Source organism: Atheta coriaria, unplaced genomic scaffold (genome assembly GCF_025399875.1).
Source record: "Atheta coriaria isolate IRGN ID8LTWV9N9 unplaced genomic scaffold, Caltech_Dcor_3.1 hic_scaffold_8_pilon, whole genome shotgun sequence".
Taxonomy (NCBI): Eukaryota; Metazoa; Arthropoda; class Insecta; order Coleoptera; family Staphylinidae; genus Dalotia; species Dalotia coriaria.
Window position 1 is genome coordinate 1,760,493 of NW_027045450.1, and position 23,914 is coordinate 1,784,406.

Consider the following 23,914-nt stretch of genomic DNA (forward strand, 5'->3'; position numbering starts at 1 on the left):
CTTTAAAACTGTTGCTGTTAATGTGGTTTTAATGCACGATCATCCGAATTAAACAACGCTTAGTTATTTGGAACATTTTATTTCCATTAGTGTTTTTAATTTTTTAGTTATAAAGTTTAGTTAAAGATTTTTGTTAAGTAGCATTGAACGACAAAATCTTATCGTAAAGAAACTTCAAAGTTGCAAAACGTTTTTTTTGTTGTCAAATTGATTTAGGAATTTCAAATCAAGATTACACAGCCACTAATGAACCGATTTTTATAAATTTTCTTTTATTAAAAAGTGCATCAATTGGACTATAATATGTGATAAATTTAATTTTTCTATGTATTCACATATTTTAATTATAAGCAATTAAAAATACAACTATTTAATATAAAAATTCGCAGTGTCCACATGTTTTGAATAAAAACTCAAATAAAATTGTTTATAATAAGCCGATTCTTACAAATCACACCTTATTTTAAAGCTAATAAAATTTACTATCGTATATGATAATTCCTTATAATCCATCTCTTTTACTTTTCCGGTTATCCGCCCTCAAAGTTTACCTTCCTAAATGAGCAATTTCTATGTGTAAAAATGTCAAAGAGCACTTCCTGCGCGTTAAATATAAACGAAAGGAAATACTTACACGTAGCAACATCCCTCAACATCCCTTTTCCTTACTTATTGTAACTCTCCGGCTCCACTCCCTTCGTCTTTTTCCCCGCATTTGGCACTGCAGCATCGCTTGCGTTTGGCGTGCGCGCGCGAGGGCCCGGACGCGATGAATAATTTAAATTTAATCACGTCGCTTTGAGACCGGATTCAATTATCTGCATTACGAGGATTCGCGCGTTTGCTCTTTTGCCGACTGATGAAACAACACGCGCGGCACGCTTCCGTATGCGAATCTTACAACGACCGATGCGACAGTAATCAAACCGGCTCGACGGGCCGTGCTGGCGTAGAGATGCGCGTATCTTTCAACGGTACGTGTGATTGCATTAAAAATTCAATACATGTTAAACAGATCGAGGATCAAGGCACAAGTGATATATGCATAGAGCCAACAATGTCTACAAAGAGACAATGAAAACATCAAAAAGTCGGGATTTGCTTCAAGAATTGCTGAAGGTTAATCGCGAAATTTTCAAATCATCATAACTTTGCTTCTATTAAACCGATTTTTATAAACAATACCTTATTTGATAGCGTAATAGTTGTACTTAATCATGTATACAACACTAGGTTGTTATCTCTTATCAATTTATAGTTAAACGCATTTGAAAATGAAAAAGTTTTTCTTTAAGTTTTAATGTCAAATTTTAAACAAGTAATTTTAAAAACACTATATCTTCTGTTCTAATAGTGCTAAATTATCAAGTTTTACATTATTTCAAAGAGAATTAGTCAAATTATAATATACAACAATCCCGGATAAATTATCTATTCTTATTTAGCAATTATACGCCTTGAAATTAATGGTTTTTAAATAAAAACTAAAAACTTGGAAGTTTATGAATTATTCATGATTGTAAAGGAACAAAACTAAACTTGATTAAGAAATAAGGCTCGCAGTGACATATCCAGGTACTTTCTCTTCCTTCATCTGGTTTCCAGCGGTCGTGTTTGCATTCCCCGAGGAAATTACCCAAAACAAGTAAAATATTCCCCAAATTTTCTTTATCGCAGGTGCAGCAGCGAAAATATTCAATAATATAGAAATTTTACGCTACAATTAGTCTAAAATTGAATTTCCGCCCCACATTAAAAATTGCACTTCCTGGCATGCCGATATTCTTTCTCCGTGCGCGCGCGCAACCAGCACAATCGTAATTAACGAATAATTTACAATTTCGCTCGCGATGGAACGATTTTTACACGGAAAACGCTCGCGTTTTACATATTTCGTGCATGCGCATGCCAGTACCGGTGTGTCTGCGATTGGAATGCGAAACGACGAAGCAGTTAAAAAGAAAAAAGACTCTCGGTAAAACTCTTCGGCGAGTTACTCGCTCGTCACTCGGATCGCTTCATTGTCAGCGCGCCGGAACGCCAGGCCCCGCCGTCTTATAATCTTAATATATGCATCTCTGCGATCTCATTAGTTCGAGTGTTGGTCGTCAAAGCGACACCACTTCCGGTTAAAAGACAACGACCCAGCGCACAGCGAGAATTACGGCCGTGTGCCAAGGAAGCAGAAGAAGAAGCAAAAGAATCCTTCGTTTGTAGTTGAAGTCGTTGTCGTGATCTTGCTCCTAATACATTATTCATTTCATAATTAAATCGCCAACTCGGTGCACACACGTATTACAACCAAGTAACAGCAACGTCTTCGTCGCGGTTTTTTTTATATTCTTTATTTTACGATATCTGATACACATCAGGTTCCGGTTTGGTCATCGTCACGGTACCGGGTGCCGTGCTCGACTTCCACTTCCGATATACAAAATGTCTTCCTCTTAAGAATGCCTACGTGAACGTTCACACAATCTCAAGCGCAACCTGCGACCGTTCGGTTTTGATTAAAGGTGCCACTTGTGCGCGACGTTGAATATTTATGAAGTGCACAACAAAAACAGTGTGTGGGACACTTGAATTCAAGATGATATCGGCATCAAATTGCTATCTAACTGAATAATCACCGCGGGAGTCGTAAAAAAACGTCGCGGAGACGCGTAAAACAAAAGAAGTTCTCAATTAAATGGTGAAACAATGCGCACATACTCGTCAAACTCATTAAAATGCAAGAAAATAACAATTTAAACAATTAGAATAGTAAATAGTAGCATGTAGAGACATCTCTTGTTGTTAAAAATATCAATTTAAATAAAAAATAAATAATTTAAGCATGTTTTGTGACATGCAGCGCCATCTGCAGTCATGGATGTGAACCAGATATATAAACAGATATATTTACAACTTTATCGCTGTTGATATCGATTGCTAGCGCAGATATCAACTTATCAGAAGAGTTACACACTTTTTCTACATTGACCGACATAAAACTTGTGTGTTATTCGTTTTACAACGCGCAATATTAATACCAAACGAATATTTCTTGAAATTGATTTTATGACGCATGATTTATATTAAATTTAATAAATTTAATTAAGAATTAAATGCCAGAGCACCACTAAAGGTGGGTGTGTACTTGTACACGAGTTAACGATCAGGTGAGATGTTGGGATATTTCTTTATCGAGAGTATCTAGACAATCTTCCATTCAACGAAACGACGAAATGTTAATTCGTTAAAACGTACGTGCGGACCGCACCTAATTGGCTAATGAATGGCTTAATCAATAGCCAGCGCAATAAATAAAGCTGCGATCGTATAATCGCACGGCATTCACATAAAATATTCGGTTCAGAACAGGAACAGGAACATGAACTTTCCATTAAAATTTGAATGTGAAATAAATTGATAGATACATGTGTACAGACACACGTATTTCACTTAGAAGACGCTTAGATTGTTTGGAGATTAGAAATGTTATAAATAACTCACCAACATCTTGGATAATTGGCAACAAATTGATTAACGATGCACTTGGAACACTTTCAAACTGTCGACTTTAACCGTTTTGTTTGTCAACAGTTTTGGCGGTATACTGTTCCGAGTTTAAGATAGGCAACCAAACATACAGGAAATTTAAATTAGGCAATGCAACGAGTAAAAATATTTTGTAAACTTATATAATTATGTGTTACAACTATAAGTTTCTAGAATACAACAATTTATCAAAAAGTTGCGTCTGTGAGAAGAGAAATTATAAGATAATTACACTATTTTGACCAACTCTTTCATCTCATCCCAAACTAATGACTATCTTTCAGACTCGTAAATCTTTTTCGCTTTCCGCAATGAACCCTTCAATTAATTCGAGGATCCAAAATTGTTTTCTTTATTGTAAAAACATAAATAACTCTAATGATTGGTGCTTATGAGTATAAATAATCAGCGAATATTATAAAATGTGCGAATAATAAGTTAACAACTGGTTCTTAACGTTAAATTTCATTGGATTGCATCAAAACTAATAAATTATCGATGATTACTCTCATAGGCGGCTGGGCCATCATCACGATGATATCCAGGCGGATATCTCCTACCAACTTCTGAGTAGACTCTTCTTTCTGGGTTCTTCGTCAATGCTCTGACACTTACATCCGCTGAGGAGACTTTGGTGGGATAAGAATTACTTTTAGCTGTTGCTGCTTCATCATAACGAGATTTATCTCTATCAGCAGTGGCGTCTCTGTTATCATATGGGCTTTCATTCCGGAAGCGATAGTTTATAGCATTTGCAGGCCTATCATCGGTGTTAACTCGATTGTCACGATCACGATCACGATCTCTATCACGATCATCATACCCACGTCGAAAACTGGAATCTCTGTCTCTATCTCGGTCCCTGCTTCCACCTCTTTCCCCACCTGGTGGACGGATGATATCCGGAAGTGTGGCATAGTATATTATCCGTTTTTGTTTGGCTATTGATGGAATTGGACGATCTTCCTCATAAAATCTATCCGGTTGGTTATAAAATCTTCGATCTCTGAAATCTCTATGTCTATCCCTGTCAAAATCTCGATTGTAATCACGATCATCCCGGAAGTCCCTTAGGTCCCTGTCTCGGGAATCTCTCTCGTAGTTTCTATAATATACTTCGGGTCTGCGTGGTATCGCAGCTGGACCAGGATCTCGATTTCCATAGTCTCTACCTCCACCTGGTTGTAGATTGTATTGACGGGTTGATCTTGGATAGTAGGTTGGTTGGAAATCTCTTTCTAAGTCAATGTCGCGTTGTCTTGTAATGTCTCTGGATCGACCTTCACGATCTCTTGATTCATATGAATGATAAACCAAAGGTGGGGCTGATTCTGACCTACGTTGGGTCACAAAATGAACTCTGGGTGCATTTGGGGGTTGTCCATGTTCATTTGATGCTTCATCAAAGTTACGGTTGTCACCTTGTACAGGATAAGGCTGTTTTACCCATTTTTCTTGTACAACTCCTCGCGGTTCACGATTTGTATCAAGAACTTGACCATCACTCAAGAGCATTTTACCAGATCTTTCTTGATTAGGTGGATTTGGTTGAGCATCTCGTTTGAATCTAATGAAATCATTGATTATCAAGTGATTTTGGCCATTTTGAACTTCTGCATCAACAGAATCAGTTGCATTTTCAACATCTGCTTCCAAAACATCTAATTCTAAAGGTTTTAATGCTTCGTCTATGTTTAACAACTTATCATCAGCTGTGTGAATTACTATCTCCGGTTGTGTATCATCAGATTCTTCAGATTCATCAAGTTCTTTCTTTTGTACCGTTGATTCATCCCTACGGACCCTCAAATTTCTTTTCGAGTGTTTTGGATAGTAAATATCAAAACCATAAGGTTTGGGAGCATCTTCCCCTGCAGATTGTTGTCCATCATCATAATCGGCTTGCGAATAAGTTCGTACATAGCGAAAATAATTGTCCTTCGGGTCGTTGCCGGCAAAGATGTCGTCGTCGAAACTGGCGGCGACGCACGCAGTGAGCGCGAGAATCGTGAGCGCTTTTTGCATTTTTTCGGCCAAACGAAATGGAACGCTCTGTAAAACCACAAACAATAAAATTGCGTTGTACAGAGAGGTCATTATGAACAAATGAAATAAAAATACACAAGTAAAAGTGTCATTTGTAGTGAAAACGCGTTTAATTTATATTTTGTCGAAATAAACTCGGAATTGTATTGAACGAATATGGAGGACGTTTCGGTTGTGGCGTTTGTATCTCTTTGAAATGCATCCAGCAACCGGAAGCGTTGACCTATCGGGTGTTGTCATGCCGGAAGTCAGTGAAAGAGCCGGATGGACTCGCCAATTCTTCTTTTGTCATCACCCGAACACAATCCGCGCGCGCGTTTTTCTATTTTATCAATCAATTTTCGAGTTACAATCATTTCATTATCGACTTTACATAATACACAGAACGATAAACGTCAATCAAACGAAAGTAATCTAATTAATTAAAATTTAATTATTCCAACCTCTTCTTATCATCAAAAGATAACAACTAATAATTATTATAGGAATATTTTTGTTGATAATTATTAACGAAATGATTTATGCTTTAATTGTTGCTTAGTTGTTGCGCTTACCTCTTTAATTTATTTGACAATCATGGAGCACTGAAAACTTTCCCAGCGCACTTTGTCGCAATGTGACCGCTTTGTGCGCGACTTTCAGCAATACTTTTATCGTTGTACACCGCGACAGATTCAGGACAGTAGTGAGCGACTGTGACCGATGTCACTCAACTTATCTCGCCATAGTTCACACGAATTCTTCGGTTTTCGGTGCGGTTCAGCGCCGCAGGTGGGGAACGCACGCAGAAAAACGGCGACAAAAACCCGCAACCGTGAATTGATGTGGTCAAATCGTTATGTAAGGACTCACAGACTCGTATTTATCATAATTCATTACATACAGACCATGTTTGATTGTTTTATCAGTGTAGAACAGTCAGAAAATGTTCAAAAACACATTTTTTGAGTTTTATGATCAATTTTAAGTGATTTTTTGAGTTATTTTGGGTAAAACTCAGTAAAATCATCAAAAAGTGTTTGATATTTGTTATTTCCATGAATTTGAAGTAAAATATAGAGTAATACTGATGTTACCAAGAATTTTTAAAGAAAATACCGAGAAAATTAATGTTTTTGATGTAATTTTGTAGTTTTTTAAACAAAATTTTACAAAATAAAGACGATTCTGATATTTGTAATTTCACAGTTCACACTGCTTTATCATAATTTCGAATGTGCGCTTATTACATTCCATAATTCAATCTCTCCATGACAATCACGTTGTTAATTGCGAGATTGTCACAATATTTTTGTAACCGCACGCTTTCATTGTCACCGGTTCTTTCAACTCGCCGATTCTTTACAATTTTCAATCGCAGAGTCAACCAATTACTGAAAAAATCATGTAGTAAATTTAATTGCAGCTTGCGTTAAACATCATCCAACACGTTGCAGTTCAACTTGTGCACTTGATGCTTGAAATATTTATCTCTAAGAGACGCATCAGTTTTTGCTTCCCTGCGTTATCATCAACTTCCTGAGCGTCCGCCATATGACCATGAATTTAAGCAAAAACAATTCGTTTCAACGAAATTCATTTCAGTCATCTCTGAAATCCCGCTTTGGTCAGTGCAGTTCGTTGGAAAGATTCAATCAGCCACGCACTGGAGATGTTCGTGCGAGGCCTGTGGAAGTACTGGCGCTCCCGAGGGATTCACCACTTGTGCTAGGCTACAATTGACACGGACACAACTAATCTCTGGCGTCGGAAAGCTTTCGCGTCAAATTCGATAAAACAACAACATAAGCGACAATCCGCTGGAGAATTGAAACATTCACACATCATACACACATGTCGCATCATTGCACACGTTTTATTAGGCTTTTGTAACGCGTGGCGTCAGTGAGCTTTCAACAACACGTCGAGAAAGAACGGAAAAAAGTTGCGGTTTGTTTGAATATTCGCCAGTTTCGCCATGATGGACAACCTCATCGATGATTTTTTAATATTCAACAAAAGCCATCACGAGGCGTCAGTGAACAATGACGACCTGGATGGGCTGCTGAAACTATTCGAGCGGCCGTCACGCGATTTGTTCCTCGCCGACGATTTTAACACCGCCAACGAGATGAACTTCGACTACTGTTTGGAGAGCGAGTTCGGCTTTGATGTCGCCATGGCGATGAACTTGGACACGCTCGACGACACCGGACTGTTATTCGCCGGCGACGAACTCAACTTTGATAACTTATCGGAACAGGATTTCGATTATTTACTGCGCGACACCTCGGACGAGAGCAGTAATGAATTACAACACAATCATGAATCCAATTCGAGCAGTACTACATCAACAACACTCACATCTCTTGCGGAGATGTTTCCGCATATTGCCGATGAGCGCAATAAACGCAGACGATCATTACTCTATGAAACAAGTCAGAAAGTGCCAAATTCGAGCGCGATATTCAATACTAACAACGCAACACCAGTACAAAGACAAAAAGTATCGCATGATGCGCTTATTATGCATGATTACGCGCAGAAACGCTGCGGAGATGATGATAAATATTTTGCGTGTCCACTGCAGGATTGTGACAAAGTTTATGCGAAATCATCGCATTTGAAGGCGCATCTACGTCGACACTCAGGCGAAAAGCCGTTTGCGTGCAACTGGCCAAACTGCGAGTGGAAATTCTCGCGGTCAGACGAATTAGCACGACACAAACGATCGCATTCAGGGGTAAAGCCGTATAAATGCGCGCTGTGTGAAAAAGCGTTTGCACGGTCGGACCACCTCGCTAAGCACGACAAGGTACATCGCAAGAAAATGGCACAGTACGGATCGTATGTGATTAAAAAGCGATTACGAAACAACCCACATCCGCAAGATTAATTATGCTGTTAAAGATAAACTACGAAAATGATCGATGTATAAATATAACGCCAATGAGAATAAAATTATAGCCCGTAATAATAAATTCTAAGATGCCAAATTAAAGTTTTCGTTTTTTATTGATCTCTTAAATATAGAAACGCTTGTTTTTCTTAATGAGCAGCGGCGGTAGCGGCAACCTTTGACTTCTTCTTGTCACCGGTTGCTTTTTTACCCTTTTGCGCCTCCGGCGCGCTCTCACCCTCGGCGAGCCACAGTTCAATGTGGCATGGGGACGACATGTATGGGTTGATTCTACCGTGGGCACGGTATGTGCGACGTCTCAAACACGCAGCGCGATTCACCTTTAAATAATTGCATTTGATTGATTTTTGCTTTTGATTAATGAATTTTTGTCTTACCTGAATGTGTTCAACAATAAGCCTATCAACATCCAGTCCACTGTAGTCAGCGTTGCTCTCAGCATTCCTTAACAACTGCAGAAGGAATTCGGCGGACTTTTTCGGCCAACGTCCCTGTGTGGTCTTGAACTGTTTGGCTTGCGCGCAACGGCCAACACCACCGTTGAACCTACGGAACGGGACGCACTCTTTCTGCTCTCCGACGTTCTTCAGGTATGCAACGGCACGCTTCAGCGGCATTTTCCTAATTGCATTCGCGGTCTCGCAGGTGTTCTAAAATACATGGCATTCACGTGTGTAAAACATTGAGTGTATATAGGTTATGTTTTGTTTTCGAACAGTATTTTGTGAATTATTGAATGACTTACCTTGAAATGCACCCGGAGATTGGAGCCGCGCGCCTTGCAGGACTTGGCGACTGTATCGGGCTCACGAGCGTAGCGACCCATTGTTTATTTGCACCTGAAACAAGTGAAAACACTGATGAGTGATGTACACAGCGGTGCGACGACACTTTCACGTTTTGTACAAGTTTCACACACACCGGCGACGAAATATCCACAGGGAACCAAAACTTAGCTATTAGAGTATATGACAAAATTATATTTGAGTGAATTTCTGTGATATTTCGGCCGATGATTAAAGATTTTCATGAAATTATCACAGATGCACAACGTACCTAAATAAGGCTGTACAAAAGAAGAGAGAGAAAAATATCAAACGTCAAAAAGAAAGATGGTGTTGTGAATGACAGTGGCGCCCTCATCTTACTACAAAGTTACTAGAATTATTACCAGATTCAAAATGACAGCCGATTTGAATTTCTTCAATTACAAGCAACTTTAACAATTAATTTAGAGCGCAAAAAGTAAAAGAATAGTAATAAATTAAATCCGTTATTTATTTTTAATATGTTTAGGTAACTTTTGTTCTGTTTTAATTATTATTTCGTTGATTATTGTTCATTTTACGCAATTGCGCATAGGCAAAGAAAAAAACAAATGCAACAAGCTGTTTCCACAAGCTAGGCAACTAAGCAATCAGACAACAAAAGTACACATCATACACAACCTCAACGGAATCTGCAGAATACGAAGGTTTTCCGAGCCTGTGCTATTTATAAACGCGCAAATTCATTCAATTCAGGCCCAGGCAGCAGTAATTTCGAAAAAAAATCCGTCCGGCCTCAACACGCTCTTCGACTTTTCGATGCATTCACCTGAATAAGGTATTTACACTCAATTATTTCGCAATTCCGCAAACCGCTGTGATGCAATTAGTTGTAGTAAACTTCATAACAGTGCATTGAACGCTTGGAAGTCTTTATCAAATGTTTATAATTAATATACTGCTTTTAATTTTCTTATCGTATTCATGAAATGTTACGTTGCATGTACAATGTTGATAATAACTTGTGTGTGGGTTTTGTTTGTGTGTTGTGTGCAAATTGTGTAGAGGCGAGCTTCGCACCAGCAATTAATTAATTACTCAAAAACAAAGCACGCAACAAGTACTATTCTAATTAAATTTGATGGAGTACTACATGTTATGAATAAGTATAATCGAATTTATGCTTGTAGTAGTTTTAAACTAACTTAATATGATTTTTAACAAAAATTTTCTTTGTATGTGTGTGATAAAAATACATGTCGCATCTTTTTACGTCGCATGCTATTAATAAGTGCCTGAATGTTTCACATTTCGCTTGCTCGAGATTAGCGAAAATTGTTTAGTGAAAAATCCGATTCTAGAATGAGCGCCCGCCGTGAACAAAACGACTCGGATGGGTCCTGGACGTGGGTGGACAACGAAGAAAATAACTTCCGCAAGCGTGCAGAAAGCCGCCGAGCGTCCAGCTATGAACGCGCGCATGTTGAAGAAGTGCAAGATATTCATGCACATGATGACACTGGCATTGATTCCGACATCAGTATTTTAACTGATCCAGAAGATCATCCCGAAGCAGCTGAATATGCCGAAGAAGGCACCCCACTCGGTTCTAATGATTTGGAACAGGCAAAACAGCATTTCAAGGATCTGGCGGCTGAAATGCAAACAGCAGCTGCTGTTAAAGCAGCACTAGATGTCGCCAAACCTGGCGAGAGTGAATTGGCAGTTACCGAACGAAGAGTTCGTTCGTATTTCAGAAGCACATTGACTTCTGCCGGGTTTATTATTGGTGGATTGATAATAGCAACCTATTGTCAATGGGGATGTGATAATAATATAACATCACCCGTGCAGGAATACTATTCGCGACCATATGACGATCAGGATATCGAGTTTATCCAACCAGATACAGGAAAATATAATAAAAAGGGTTATAAGAATAAGGATAATCTTAAGTATGCGGCGCAAGCGCACAAAAACGCCAAGGAAAAGTATGAGGATGACAGACCGGGACAACGCGGTGGTAAACGAAAACATGATGATTATGATGATCACCATGAGATTAAACACAAACAACAAAAAGGTGATTCGAAACATAAGAAAGATAAATACAAAGATTACGACAGTCATGAGCACAAAGTACACAAAGAGAAGAAACCCAAACATAACAAAGGCCACGACGACAGCGATGAAGACAAAGAAAATTTTCGACGGGAGAAAAAAGACAAACATGAGAAAGAAAAGTATCAAGAGTCGCATAACAAGAAAAACGATGTGAAAAAGCATGATAAACACGATAAACACCAAGAGCACGAGGATTATTTGCACAAAAAGGAGGCTTATCTCAAACAAAAAGAAAGTAAATTGAAACAAAAAGAGTACAAGTTATATGCCAAAGATTCATCCAACGAAAAACACGCGAAACGTGACGGGAAAGACAAAAAAGAGAAGAAAAATAAGTTTAATAAACACAACGACACCGCTTCCGGTGAGTGGTATGATAATATGCACAAGGGAAGAAAGGATAAACGCCAGCAGGATGAGAAGGCTGACTGGATGTTCGAACGAGCGCAAGGGCGCGATAAGAAACGCGATAAAGCGCATTGGTATTTCGATATGATGGACGAACGGGAAACGAATCGATTCAAGAAATCGTAAGATATTTACATTTAGAGGTTGATCTACGAAAACATTCGTATTTTAAGTCATAGTAATCTCATAATAATCCAAATTTGTATGATTTTTAACCTGATATTACAAGTTACCACTAAAAAAAATCATAAAAGTTTGGAGTACAATGATTTACTATAAATGTGTCAATAAAAATCAAAATTATTTTATAAAAGTATTCATATCAAGGTCTATACACACAGAAATATAATATAGCACACAAATTGAATGTTATATTTCGATTTATTGTTCTAAATATAAACAATACCATCAGTTTTATTAATTTTTCTCATTAATTTTAAGTTTTTTTCAAAGTTATAATTACTTAATTTTTTGTTTAACGTTAATTTTATGCAACAGATCTTAAGAAACAGAAGCTGTGTAATAAGTTTGTGATATTTATAGGAATCAGTGATTATTTTTTGTTTTGTTTTGAGTTACTTTAAGCTAATACATAAAAGTATTCTATTTTAAGTGTTGTGTGTGCTCAATTTATTTTTATTTGATGGTTTTGAAGGTTTTAAAGTGCGCTTCAATAATCTAAATACTTTCTTATCATGAACTACTATGATTAGTGGCTATCGGAATGCTTTTAGTCGGTCAAGGTTCTTAAAAAACGAAAAAATGCGTTTTGTTGGTTTATATTCAGTTAGAGAAAAGTTTTTAAGAAGAATTCAGAATAATTTGATGCAGAATTTAATAATGAATTAATTACAGAAAGAATAATTGTTGCATTTCTTATCGTTTTTAAGTGAAATCAATAAATAAATTACAAATCTGATTTTGTCTCGACAAGTACGTTAATCTTTAGTAAATATTGAATTACTCGAAAACTTGAAGTGTTACAACAATTTTTCAAGCAAATATTGATTCTATATTAAATTCTACACTTAAATAAATTGAAATTGATTAAAATCAATTGTTCGGAAAAAAATTACGGGCCAATAAACTTCGACTTTGCAAAAAAAGTTGTAAAAACTTTAATTTAGACATTTTAATGGTTTTATATCATTTTTACAAAGTTTTTAGGTTGTATTATCACAAATTACCTTGATTAACAACAATTGATAAGCATTTTGTCGGTCATGGCGCTTAACATAAGATTTAAGTATTTTTATGAATACAAATATCAAATACAGATGGCGCTACATGCACGAAACAAACTTAAAATTAACACGCTTAACTTAAGTAAGAAGTTTCCTTGACTAACTTTGTCTTCCACCGCTTATGCAATGCAAAGATTGTCGGCGCTCAACATTGCTTTCCTGAAATAAACCTGTCGCTTGTAGTGGGGCCGCAAGCAGGCTTAACTTGAGTCGTGTTATTTACCAAGCGCACACACAAACGTCGAGCAATAACATCGCGGCGAGGTTGCGCGCTCCTCGCGATAAACATTGAACGCATTGAACATTAAAAGCAAGCCGCTCGGGGCGTTCGGGAAGTGGTCTTTCAAGGTGTTCTCCTGTTGTCGTCTCGTCTGCGTCGTCCGAAGACATTGTCGCCACATAATCAGTGCGTGCGCCTCGTGTACTCTTCCTCCGCGATCGACCTTTTAAAGTGCAACTAAACAAAACGCGAGTGATGCACGAGAAAACGAAACCTGGCTGCAACAAATAAATGATAAAACGCTCGCGGAGCTCACACGCAAGCTGGGCAAATAATCCGCGTATAAACCCAACGCAAATTTATCTATCAGTCATGCAGTTGTGTGTTATCAGCTATCACACTAGAGATAACTTCAAACAATATACCGTAGAATGCGTAGAATAATACGCATCATACTCTGTTTTCGTCCTGCATGGACGAATCAAATTAAAATTTAATTCATTTATTAATAAGCATTGTGTGGATGCGGATGGAATATTATAACTGGTTAGAACCGCAAGTGTAACTGGGCGATAATTGTCAACATAGTGTGTTGATCTGTTGTGGATGATGAAGCAAGACTCGAGGAAGCACATCGCTCATCACAATATATGTGATGCGGTGTGATGTGCGCGATCATTACTGCAGACATTGCAGGCATTCGGAGAGTTTGGAGATAAAGCAGCACAACGAAGACATCAAGACGATCAAGAGAGAAACCGTTTAGTCATTCATCGGCGGCAGCATCCTGTGGTGAGTAGAACACAAAAACACAAAAAATCAATTGCTCTGAATACCATTCAGAACCTTTCCAAACTCATAGACATTTTTGTTTTGTTTCCTTGACGTACCATAATTAATTCTGATAATAATTGCTTCAATTACTTATTATGGACATTACAGTTAGTTTACACTTTACACTTGTTTTTTTCTCTGTGAACTTCACATTGAAATTTATTGGGTTCATAAATGAAACGCATGACTATTGACTCATGCTTTTTTTACGTCGCTTGAATAAACAAGGAGTATACAGCCGTAGAAATTAAAAGTTTGATGTTTAAGGAGTGCCTTCGCAGCAGATTCCGACGCAAAAAGAAATTTCTCCGGACTTTGCATCAAAGAAGATGCGGTCTGTTTTCTCAAATTCACTAAGGTTAAAAATCAAATATATTTTTCTTGTTTGCAAAAAAACAACAAAAATTAACTAAATTTATGTTTAATTTCAGTTTTTTCAGTCTTTGTTATCTGTTTTAATCTAATTTTAATGCGGCCTTCTTGTCAAATTGCACACATTATCTCTTCTATATCCTAAATGTATACATCCTACTAAATTGAGTTTAATTAAGCACTTAATTATGTGTACTTAATGCAGTTAAATATGCGATTTACTTAACGACGTCGATTTTCATGGCCAAGCCAAAACCGACTCGTGCCCATATCGAGAAACCTGCATGTTTTTATTTGTCGTTTATTTTTTCGACTTCCTGTGTGATAATAAAAAAAGTTAACAAGTATTGTAAGTAAATACAAATAGTAAATGCCCGTATTATGACTGGAGATCATTGTTCATGGTTCAGTTTTCGGTTTCACCATAATTGCGCCTTCTTTTGAATATGTAGGCATATCTATTTTAAATTGTGCACAATTTGAATGTTGCTGCTAACTTTCTATGCTTTTTGTTTGTATTTTTTGCTTTGTTTTAATGCTGGCCGTGCGCGCAATTATCGTTCATACCAAAAAAGTGTCGCTTATCGATGTTTATGTTAATTGGGAATTTATTGCGCATGCATTATGCATTCGCCAGTAAATATTCATATAAGTGCATGTGTTAAATGCCAAATTTAAATTCAAAAGCTTTCTATTAAGATATTTTAATAATTATAAGCGAACACAATTATTTCTGAAGAAACTCGTACATTTTCAATCATTTTTGAAGAATTTTTGCGCTTGAATTTCACATTCACTTTTAGTTTTAGTATTTTGCGCGTTGTTGACACACCGATTAACGCGAAGTCAGCGAGACGTCATCGACGTTTACGTCCACTGTTCGTGTTTTTTTACGACACGTTTTTGTAGTGATCGAAGGTTTTTAACGCACTGAAGAGCAGCTAAAAAGATTATCAGCGTTGATTTGTGAACGTATCGTACGAATTCCGCGTTCTTTCAAGTCTTTCCGATAAAAGAAACGCAGGAAAACATTGTGAATGTTGATTATGTAAAAATCACTTGTCGTTTGACGGTTTGACAAGTGTCGCTTGCACTTGGCGTCTTGGGCACTCTCGTAACTTTCTAAAACTCATTACGCTATCGTTACGAGTACACATTCGTGCGTTGATGACCACGATGCCGGTAAAAAGTGCTCAAGCTCAACAATGAGTGATTGCATTAATTGGTACGGCTTTTGTGTATTGCCTACAGTAAACATAGACAGCACTTGTTTATAGTCTAGGAGTGGGCGTCTAATTTGTTTATTGTGTTATTGTATTGGAGCAAGTTTGTGTCGCATGACTGTTGATAATTTTTTTTATCAATATTATGGAATGCGTTTGAATCTTACCGCGATATTTGAGTTTTGAGAGTGAAAACATAAAAATTCGAAATATAATTAAGTACGAGGTCTTGCAAATATTACCAACAATCCGGGTACCAATTACTCATCTCACCCATCAACACATGTAGTAATTACAAGGTATTCCCATGGAATTGTTACTCAATCTTTTACTTTTAATCTTTGACTACATCAATTTGTAGTTTGAAGAGTTCCCACACGCAGAAACATTTTCATATCTAAAAAATACTCAACATAATATTGACTAATTTTGGCACAAATTTTATGGTAAAAACACACGTATTGCACGTTTGACACACTGGCCAAATTAGAGCGAACAGTAACTCCAGATGAATAAAATCTTCTATTTTACTCACGCAATTAAATAACCGCACGAGTACGCCGTATACCTACATTCAGACAACTAAACAATACGAATCTAACAGGACAGAATCACCATCTTTCATGATTGTATGCTTCTCATTCGCATAATGAACGAAATAGTTATTTTCTTCATGAATGCACACAGCAAGTGTGCCAGATATGATGGTGATGACGGCGCTGGTAAAAACAATGCGTGTTTGAATTATATTTGAATCTGCTGACTCGTCATTACGACGACGGTGTTCTTCTTACACAAGAATGTACTGACTGCGCTTGTTTGCTGGTTGTTTATTCAAATTGAAATCTAAGCTGCCCGCGTGTGTAATGTGTTTACTGGTTGCGCGCTTTTGATGCCATCGTAAATGCGAAATTGACAATGCGCGACGCGTGGTGGCCGTTGTACGACAAACGGTAGCGGGCGAAAAACCGCTCAGTCTTAATTATCGGCGGGTTTGAATGCAAATGCGCGTGCGGTCTGTGCCAGAAATCTCAAATTCTACTTATCACCACAAGAATTGTAAGTGTAAACTGTAATCTGTTGGTTTTATTTCAATTTTTGCTTAGTTATTTCAATTTTTTTGTACGAAAATTTTTGTTTTGTAGAAGTTTTTTCAAAATTTCAAAAACAAACAGTTAAGTTATGTTTATAATATTCATATCGATACAATAGCAGCAAAAAATTAGTTAGATAAGTAACAATAAATGAATGTTGCCTATTTGACTACTGTTTGCACAGCAAAAACAATTGTGTTTCCGAGACTATTGTAATATTGTTTTGTTCGTCTGCTTTTTTTTATATAAGTCACGATTTACGTGTTTAGCGCGAAGATTGTTATGTTTATTCTTTCGTTGCGTGCGCACTGCAAAAGAATGCAGTCATTTTCCTTCATTCTTTCCTAATTTTCTTTAAACGCCGAATCGTGCTGGTGGTGCGCGGTGCGCGCTTGCATAATTACATATTTTCACTTTGGATTTGGTCCGATTTCCAACCACTGCGCAGGTTGGCTGTTGTACGAACGCATTTCTTTTTTCTCGCTTTCCTCGGGCATCTCGTGGTAACCGGCGCACGCCTGTGCGTTGGTTTCACTTTTATTATTTTACCATTTCGCTTTTCATGTTTCACATTAATTCGCCGAGGTCCATCGTGGCCTTCTTCGTGCTGAGGCGTTAATTGTGCAGTAATAACGCGTGAACAAACGAACAAAAGCACTTTTTGTCTTTGTGAAGATCTTAGATGATATGGATCGTGCTGGCATTGGGATTTATCTGACTTTTATTACCTTGATCATCATCATCAGTACAGAATACAACAATTTTTAGCTTAAATCTTGGTTTAAAAATTTATTTTTCATTTTTTCGAAAACTAAAAGCGATTGAGAGGAAAATTTTTAATTTTTGGGAAAGTCTCTATATGATAATACAAAATAAAAGAACATTTTTTATCGAAAAAAGGGAAAAAGGCAATTTTTAGTATAAAATTCGCTATTTTTAGAATTCGTGTTAAAGTCTTGTGTATACCAACAATAATATAGAAAAATAAGCACCCAAGTTCATTTACGTTATCGTGTTGCGAAACTCATGTGAGTTTCCACGTGCAAAATATACGTCAGTCTCGCACGTTTAATTGTCGTAAATCACCTCGTCGCTTAACAAACACTCGCCGCGCGATAAACAGGCTTTAGCATTTAGTGAATTTGCGCCACAACAATTACATACCCTTGGGCTGTAAATTAGCTCTTGTTGACTTCGCACATACACTAAATGTGTTCATATGTAATAAAATTGACGCCTTGTGTCGAAGAAATTACATTGAAATATCGTAAGAAGTAATCCCAAGTCCCAGATACATTTAAATCATATTTAAATCACCTAATGGAACCATGTTACGACAAATAATTATCAATTCATATTCTTTGATTATATTATAAAAGTGGTTCCGCGTTCTACATAATGTGGGTACATTAAAATGTCCGCACGCAAAAATCCACACTATTGACATTTAATGTAAATATAAATGTTTTTCCATTTTATTGCGCGCCGTGTGACGAAGGAAGTAATTCGCGCAATCTGCGCGTCGAAATTACATTTTACACGCTATCGCAATCGACAACAATCGACAATGGAACAAAACATCTTCAAATCACCAGACGAAGAAAAAAATTGCGGCAATCCGCGTGAAATCGACCGGCGCGCACAAATTGAAAGTTAAATCGTGCGGATTACATTTTTTTCCCTCTACACAAACATGTGTTTTATTTTTATTCGTTTTTGCATTAATAATAGCTTGCTGAGCGCGGCACGCACGCGCATATCCGTGTAAATAAAATTAAGCAAAAGTAAAAATTGGTCAATGGTCGATAGTTCGACACAGAATCGAGGAGATCAAGTGGGTCAGACGCGAGAAAGTTTAAAACTTCAAACTTCTTAGGGTGTTTCATCAACATCTGCGCAGCCTCGGCGACATGTGGGCATTAATTACACATTGTAATTTCTTGCTGTATTATTATAATTATAAATGTTCTGCTCGAGTTAAGTTACAATCATATTAGCTTATAATTACATACAAACTCGGAACTTTTGCTTTTTTATGTTTAATATTTAAATTTGTAATTTTATGCGCGTGCTTCGCACATTTTAATTTATTTGCTATTAAATTAAAAGCGTTTTGTTCCTGATTTGCTGGCACAACGCCACTGGGCCTCAGAGGCTGTAATTAATTATTTATTAATTGCAACTATATTATCCAAAAGCTGGTGCCTGGTCAGTTAAATCGTAAAACTGGCGAGAATGTTACGAAAACGAAAACACCTGTGTAATTAATTCGAAACGTGTGCGGCTGATTTGCATTTTTCATGTTACGTAAAATTTCTTTAATTAAACTCGTGACTTTTGCTATTCATTATCACATAATCGCGTATGATAGCGTCTTATACAACGAAATTAACTTTTTAACTTATTTGAGGTAAACATAAGACATTATCTTGTTATTATTATTATTATTATTGTGGAAACGTTAGGTTAATTGTTTTTAAGACACTTATTAAGCTACATAAACACGAATAAAAGATAACAACACAAATAATGAGCCCACGTGATTGGAACCTTGAAATATTGCACGATTCACATATTAATTTTTGTTTTGGCATGACATAAAATAGATTGCACCTCGCGCATCGCATACTAAACGAATTCTAATTGTTTGTTTTTTGTAGGTGACGCCATTTTAAAGATGGAGTCCATAGAGGTACCCCACGAACCGCTCCGGTTGTATTTTACTGAAGTTAAAGATTCTCAACATCATACGAATGATTTTGATGTAGAATTATTAGATGGTAAGTCATTTTAGTGAATTTTCTAAAAAAAATAGTTTTTTTCACGTTTTTGTTTTATTTTATTAGAAGTGGAAGAAGCATCCGATTTTCTACAAAACGCAGGTCTTTTAGAGTTTTCTAAACTCCATCAACAAGGCAAGGAGATACCTGACTTGATTGTTGATGAGACTGTGCGCCAAAAGCATCTCACCGTCCGGCAGGCGGAGACGGTGCGGTCGAGGGTGCGCACATTGAATAAAACTTTGGGCAATCGTCAGCCGCGCAGGAAACAGCGGCAGGACGTTCGAGATGTCGCGTGGAACCTTGAGGTGAGTTGAAAAACACATGGTACCTCCTCGTTAATATGCAAAAATGCGAATACCACACATCCACAAAGGCAACTACTCTGCTCGAGCGCAAACAATTGTTTTCAACACATAAGTGAGCATCTACACTTGTCTATGTAGGAGTTATTGGAAGTGATCGTTAATTGATTCTTAAAGAATGCGTTGTGGTCAGGTAGCTTTACGACGATACAAATATGTGCGACGTAAATTAATTGATTCATTACTATGCGCATCACCTCCGGCCACTAACTATAATATTCGATATTGGTGGTATTGGTATTCGTATCATCGACTTTATTGTTTAATTGTTTGTTGACTCTCCGCAGACGTCCAGTACTGGATCGCGTTCACGCAGTGCGACACCTGATTCGCTTGATTCCACTGGACACCCGAATGAGGAATCTACCTCTGATGAAGACCACCATAATTTATCTTCATTGTAATTATAAATATAGTTGTATTACTTGCAGATAATTTTTAAAATTTTTGTTTACTTTATAGTATTTTAACTGATGGTGTAGGCCTCAAAGGGAAATTAAAATACACATCAAGTGAACCTATACCAAGTAAGCAGGTATTCAGTAGACATGATCGCGGAGATGTCGCGCATCTAGGTTCCGAAAATGTGGTCCTCAAAGGGTACCATCCCTTGAAAGAGTTTGGGACTAACAACAGGATACCGGTGGACGTCAATGGCGACCACAATCAAGTGATGGATATCCTTACCAATAATAATAACAACATTAAAGAGGTTACCAACGTCAAGAATCACTACCTGTATGTTTTTTCACTTATCACCTAAAAGTCAATGATTTTTGTGTTGTGGGAAGTACTAAATGACTTTTAATTGCAGTGCGGAGTTTGATAGTTTGCTGTCGAAAAGCGACCCGACCCCATGCAGCCAAACATCAATGGCGATGGGTATTGACCAGTTGAGTTTTGCCAAGATAGTTAAACAGGACTCTTCCAACGAAACAGTAAGAATTAAAATTTTGCTGGTATGTTACATTATATTCACATAATTTGTGTGTTAGCTTAATAAAACAGTAGTCCACGAAACGGAGCGAATTATATTCACATCGATACGCTCTCCGATTGTGAGTATCAATATCTTAAACCTCTATTGTGGGTTGAGGTGGCCACCATTTTTGATTACCACAAAATCAACGTTCAGAAGCGGAAAGCAAGCTATAAACATAAAAGTAAGTCATTTTTTAAATTTGTCTTTTTGTCTTCTTTTTATGGTAAATTTATTTTTCAATAAGGAGGTAATGTATTTGGGGTAAATTTATCAACTCTGGTGATGAGAGACATGCCCAGTACGTCTGATACCTCCATGGTACCCCAAATCTACCAAACTACCTTAGCGCAACTCAACGAACGCATCAAAGAAGATGGAATTCTGCGAGTTGCCGGCCAAAAACAAAAACAGGAACAAATTTGTGCAGAAATCGAAAGTAAATTCTACAGCAACCGCGGGGCTGTGGATACCCTCTTCTCACAAATCTCAGTTCATGATTTAACAGGGGTATTGAAGAAACTCCTTAGAGAGTTACCAGACCCAATTTTTACTATGGAATTATTTGATATGTTCTTTAAAAGTAGTTGTAAGTACCTGTAAATCCAAATTGTGAGCGTTATATTGATGGTGCCCTTTCTAGTAATTCCCGACCAAGAAGAAAAACTGCGTGCTTTGAATATTTTAGTTCTTCTTTTACCGATTGAACACCGCAGCACATTCCATTTGTTGCTGGAGTTTTTGATCAACATTGTGGCACACGAACAGTTCAACCGGATGTCCGTACACAACGTCGCCATGATCTCGGCTCCATCTTTCTTCCCACCTCGATTACTAGGATCAAAGTAATTTTGTTTGTTGAAAATAAATAAACACTTGATTATTTTTTTATTTTTTAGGTGTAAAGATGATAAAACACCTATTACCAAGGAGCAGTTAACGAAAGAGATCAACGACGCTGCTGTCTGCTGTAATATCATGGAAATATTACTGAAAGCAGCTGATCAACTGTGGATGATTCCCAATGAGTTGGTGGAGCAAGCTCACGAAGCACAAAAACGTGCGCTGGACCGCAAAGAAAAGAAAGCCGTAGGTGTCGCCTGGCCATTATGGTGTTGCGTTACACAAACATGTAGTTGATAGTCGGGCATATTGAAATTGCTTTGCGCGGGTGCGCTGGTTGCTGGTATTCTTTCTGGTGTTGGGCGTTTTCGTCTTGCAGCTTTTTCATTTTGTATATATTTTCACAAACATATCTCTCACCAAGCTATTATTATGAATTCACTAAAAATTGGTGACTTTAAGAATTGTGTTTTGTTTTTGTAGCGCTCGAAGAAGAAACTAACACGCAGCAGTACTCAGTACGAACCAGGTGCCATGTTAAATCCGAAAATAAAACGGGAGTATATTCTTTGAGGCGCAGATGAGCGCTTATAAGTATACATATGGGTAATATTTGTGTTTAGCATTTTTTTTATATCGATGAAAGCGAAGAGAGTATCATTCCGCAGAAACGCATTTATTTTCAACGTATTGCGGCGAGTATATTTTATGTGATTATAGAGACTATTTTGTACAATACTTTTATATTAACGTGCCAACATGTACATTTACCTAACAACCAACTTGTGTGTCTAACACACAGTAGAGGTCGAGATAGTTTTTATTATAAAGTAGTAAATTTAATTTTAAGCAAAACAAAACATTTTTTACTACTTTACTACGTTCTATATCATAACTACGCCGCGGTTAATTTATAAGCTATAGCCAAGAGATGTAATCCACTTCAGGCCGGCGACAGGATCACCTTGAGGTTTGTATTCCAAACCGATCCAGTCCTGGTAACCCACCGTCCTGAGCGCGGTGAGAACGTGTGCGTAATTTATTTCGCCGAGGGTGTCCGGCTCGTTACGGTTTGGTACCTGTGCAATTTGCACGTGGCCGATCCAATCTTTGAGCTCTTGCATTGTGTTTGTGATGTTGCCTTGAATGTGTTGCAGATGAAACACGTCGAGCATCAGACGCAGGTTTGGACTGTTGATGTTTTTCAGGACTTTTAATGCTATCAAATAACGTGAAGGTTTATTTTATATTCGCGACTAATCGCTTATTTGTTTTGCTGTTACCTTTATCATAGGAGTTCAAATAGTAGCCAGGAACGGAATATTTGTTGATTGGTTCGATGAGGCCTAGAATATTCTCCTTTTCAAATATTTTCGCCGCGTATCGCAAATTACTCTCGTAAAGTGTGTCGTTTTGCGCTGTTGGGAACGTAACTCTACCAGACATCACATGAATCCTATAATTACAACATAAACTTTAACTATTCATTTTAATTTATTACGTTTTTAATTTACTTAGATGCTCCCAAAGCTTTTGCGTATTCAATTGTTGTATGAACACTATTCTTGAAGTTTTCTTCTTCACCTGGAACCGCGGCGAATCCAAGCTCGCCTTTCGTCACGTCCCCTTTTAAGATTTGAAATAATAAATTTAAAAATACAACGGTAACTTTCACTCGCGATGATAAATTTGAATTTTGACTTAATACTTTCGGTGAAAGTTTATCGTGTCATAATTTACATAAATTGGAATATTAATGGTACCTGTGTAGACGTTGATGAGGACCTGCTGAATTCCTGCGGCCTTCTTCGCGGCCGTCACCTCTTCGATCGGCACTTGGTAAGGAAAACCAGATTCCACGGCCTTGAATCCCGCGCGACTTGCGGCCGCGTACCGCTCCACGAACGGTACATCCGTGAAGATGAACGACAAATTTGCGCAAAACTTTGCCATGATAGTGCTACTGCTTGAAGTAATGCTTTGACTTTGAAAGTTCGTCGTGTAGTGGATTTTATCTAATTTTATTGAGGTTTGTAGCGATAAGCAGCGAAAGTGTGGCGAGCACGCATGCGCAACTTGCTTAAACAATCCACCATATTTAATCATTATAAACAAACCAAGCCAATTGAAAACAAAATTATGCACTATGCAACCAATCACAGTCCTGGGAACAAAA

At 37.5% G+C, this 23,914-nt stretch overlaps 6 protein-coding genes and 1 long non-coding RNA gene across 7 annotated transcripts in view; 3 read left to right on the top strand and 4 right to left on the bottom strand.

The window, feature by feature from the left end:
- The window catches only part of LOC135797125 (uncharacterized), a 35,199-nt gene extending 31,645 nt beyond the window's left edge, over positions 1-3,554 (bottom strand). The window contains exon 1 of the long non-coding RNA XR_010549461.1: positions 3,496-3,554. This is a non-coding gene — a long non-coding RNA (uncharacterized lncRNA). The remainder of the gene's footprint in view (positions 1-3,495) is intronic.
- Positions 3,555-3,868: 314 nt separating this feature from the next.
- On the bottom strand, positions 3,869-6,375 carry LOC135797158 (uncharacterized protein DDB_G0283697-like). Its single transcript, XM_065309372.1, has 2 exons — positions 6,141-6,375; positions 3,869-5,592 (listed from the first exon to the last, which is right to left on the bottom strand). Exon 2 carries the CDS (start codon positions 5,563-5,565, stop codon positions 4,033-4,035), a length of 1,533 nt encoding a protein of 510 aa, XP_065165444.1. The 5' UTR covers positions 5,566-5,592; positions 6,141-6,375; the 3' UTR covers positions 3,869-4,032.
- A 529-nt stretch (positions 6,376-6,904) lies between these two features.
- LOC135797159 (Krueppel-like factor 12) lies at positions 6,905-8,566 on the top strand. Its single transcript, XM_065309373.1, has one exon. It carries the CDS (start codon positions 7,544-7,546, stop codon positions 8,459-8,461), a length of 918 nt encoding a protein of 305 aa, XP_065165445.1. The 5' UTR covers positions 6,905-7,543; the 3' UTR covers positions 8,462-8,566.
- Positions 8,562-9,643, bottom strand: RpL17 (ribosomal protein L17). The gene is made up of 4 exons (XM_065309374.1): positions 9,542-9,643; positions 9,231-9,324; positions 8,863-9,135; positions 8,562-8,805 (listed from the first exon to the last, which is right to left on the bottom strand). Exons 2-4 carry the CDS (start codon positions 9,309-9,311, stop codon positions 8,614-8,616), a joined length of 546 nt encoding a protein of 181 aa, XP_065165446.1. The 5' UTR covers positions 9,312-9,324; positions 9,542-9,643; the 3' UTR covers positions 8,562-8,613.
- A 256-nt stretch (positions 9,644-9,899) lies between these two features.
- LOC135797574 (protein starmaker-like) lies at positions 9,900-12,396 on the top strand. Its single transcript, XM_065309997.1, has 2 exons — positions 9,900-10,090; positions 10,614-12,396. The coding sequence occupies exon 2, from the start codon at positions 10,615-10,617 to the stop codon at positions 11,908-11,910; it is 1,296 nt and encodes a 431-aa protein (XP_065166069.1). The 5' UTR covers positions 9,900-10,090; position 10,614; the 3' UTR covers positions 11,911-12,396.
- An 846-nt stretch (positions 12,397-13,242) lies between these two features.
- LOC135797576 (rho GTPase-activating protein conundrum-like) lies at positions 13,243-22,598 on the top strand. The gene is given in 12 exon segments (XM_065309999.1): positions 13,243-14,040; positions 19,432-19,551; positions 19,618-19,859; positions 20,204-20,316; positions 20,379-20,654; positions 20,731-20,854; positions 20,912-20,929; positions 20,932-21,079; positions 21,143-21,484; positions 21,539-21,740; positions 21,795-21,984; positions 22,222-22,598. Coding segments are annotated over 11 exon segments (1,848 nt in total). The 5' UTR covers positions 13,243-14,040; positions 19,432-19,448; the 3' UTR covers positions 22,312-22,598.
- Positions 22,394-23,893, bottom strand: Gip (hydroxypyruvate isomerase-like protein Gip). Its single transcript, XM_065309998.1, has 4 exons — positions 23,502-23,893; positions 23,253-23,364; positions 23,022-23,194; positions 22,394-22,957 (listed from the first exon to the last, which is right to left on the bottom strand). Exons 1-4 carry the CDS (start codon positions 23,842-23,844, stop codon positions 22,650-22,652), a joined length of 936 nt encoding a protein of 311 aa, XP_065166070.1. The 5' UTR covers positions 23,845-23,893; the 3' UTR covers positions 22,394-22,649.
- Positions 23,894-23,914: the final 21 nt, after the last annotated feature.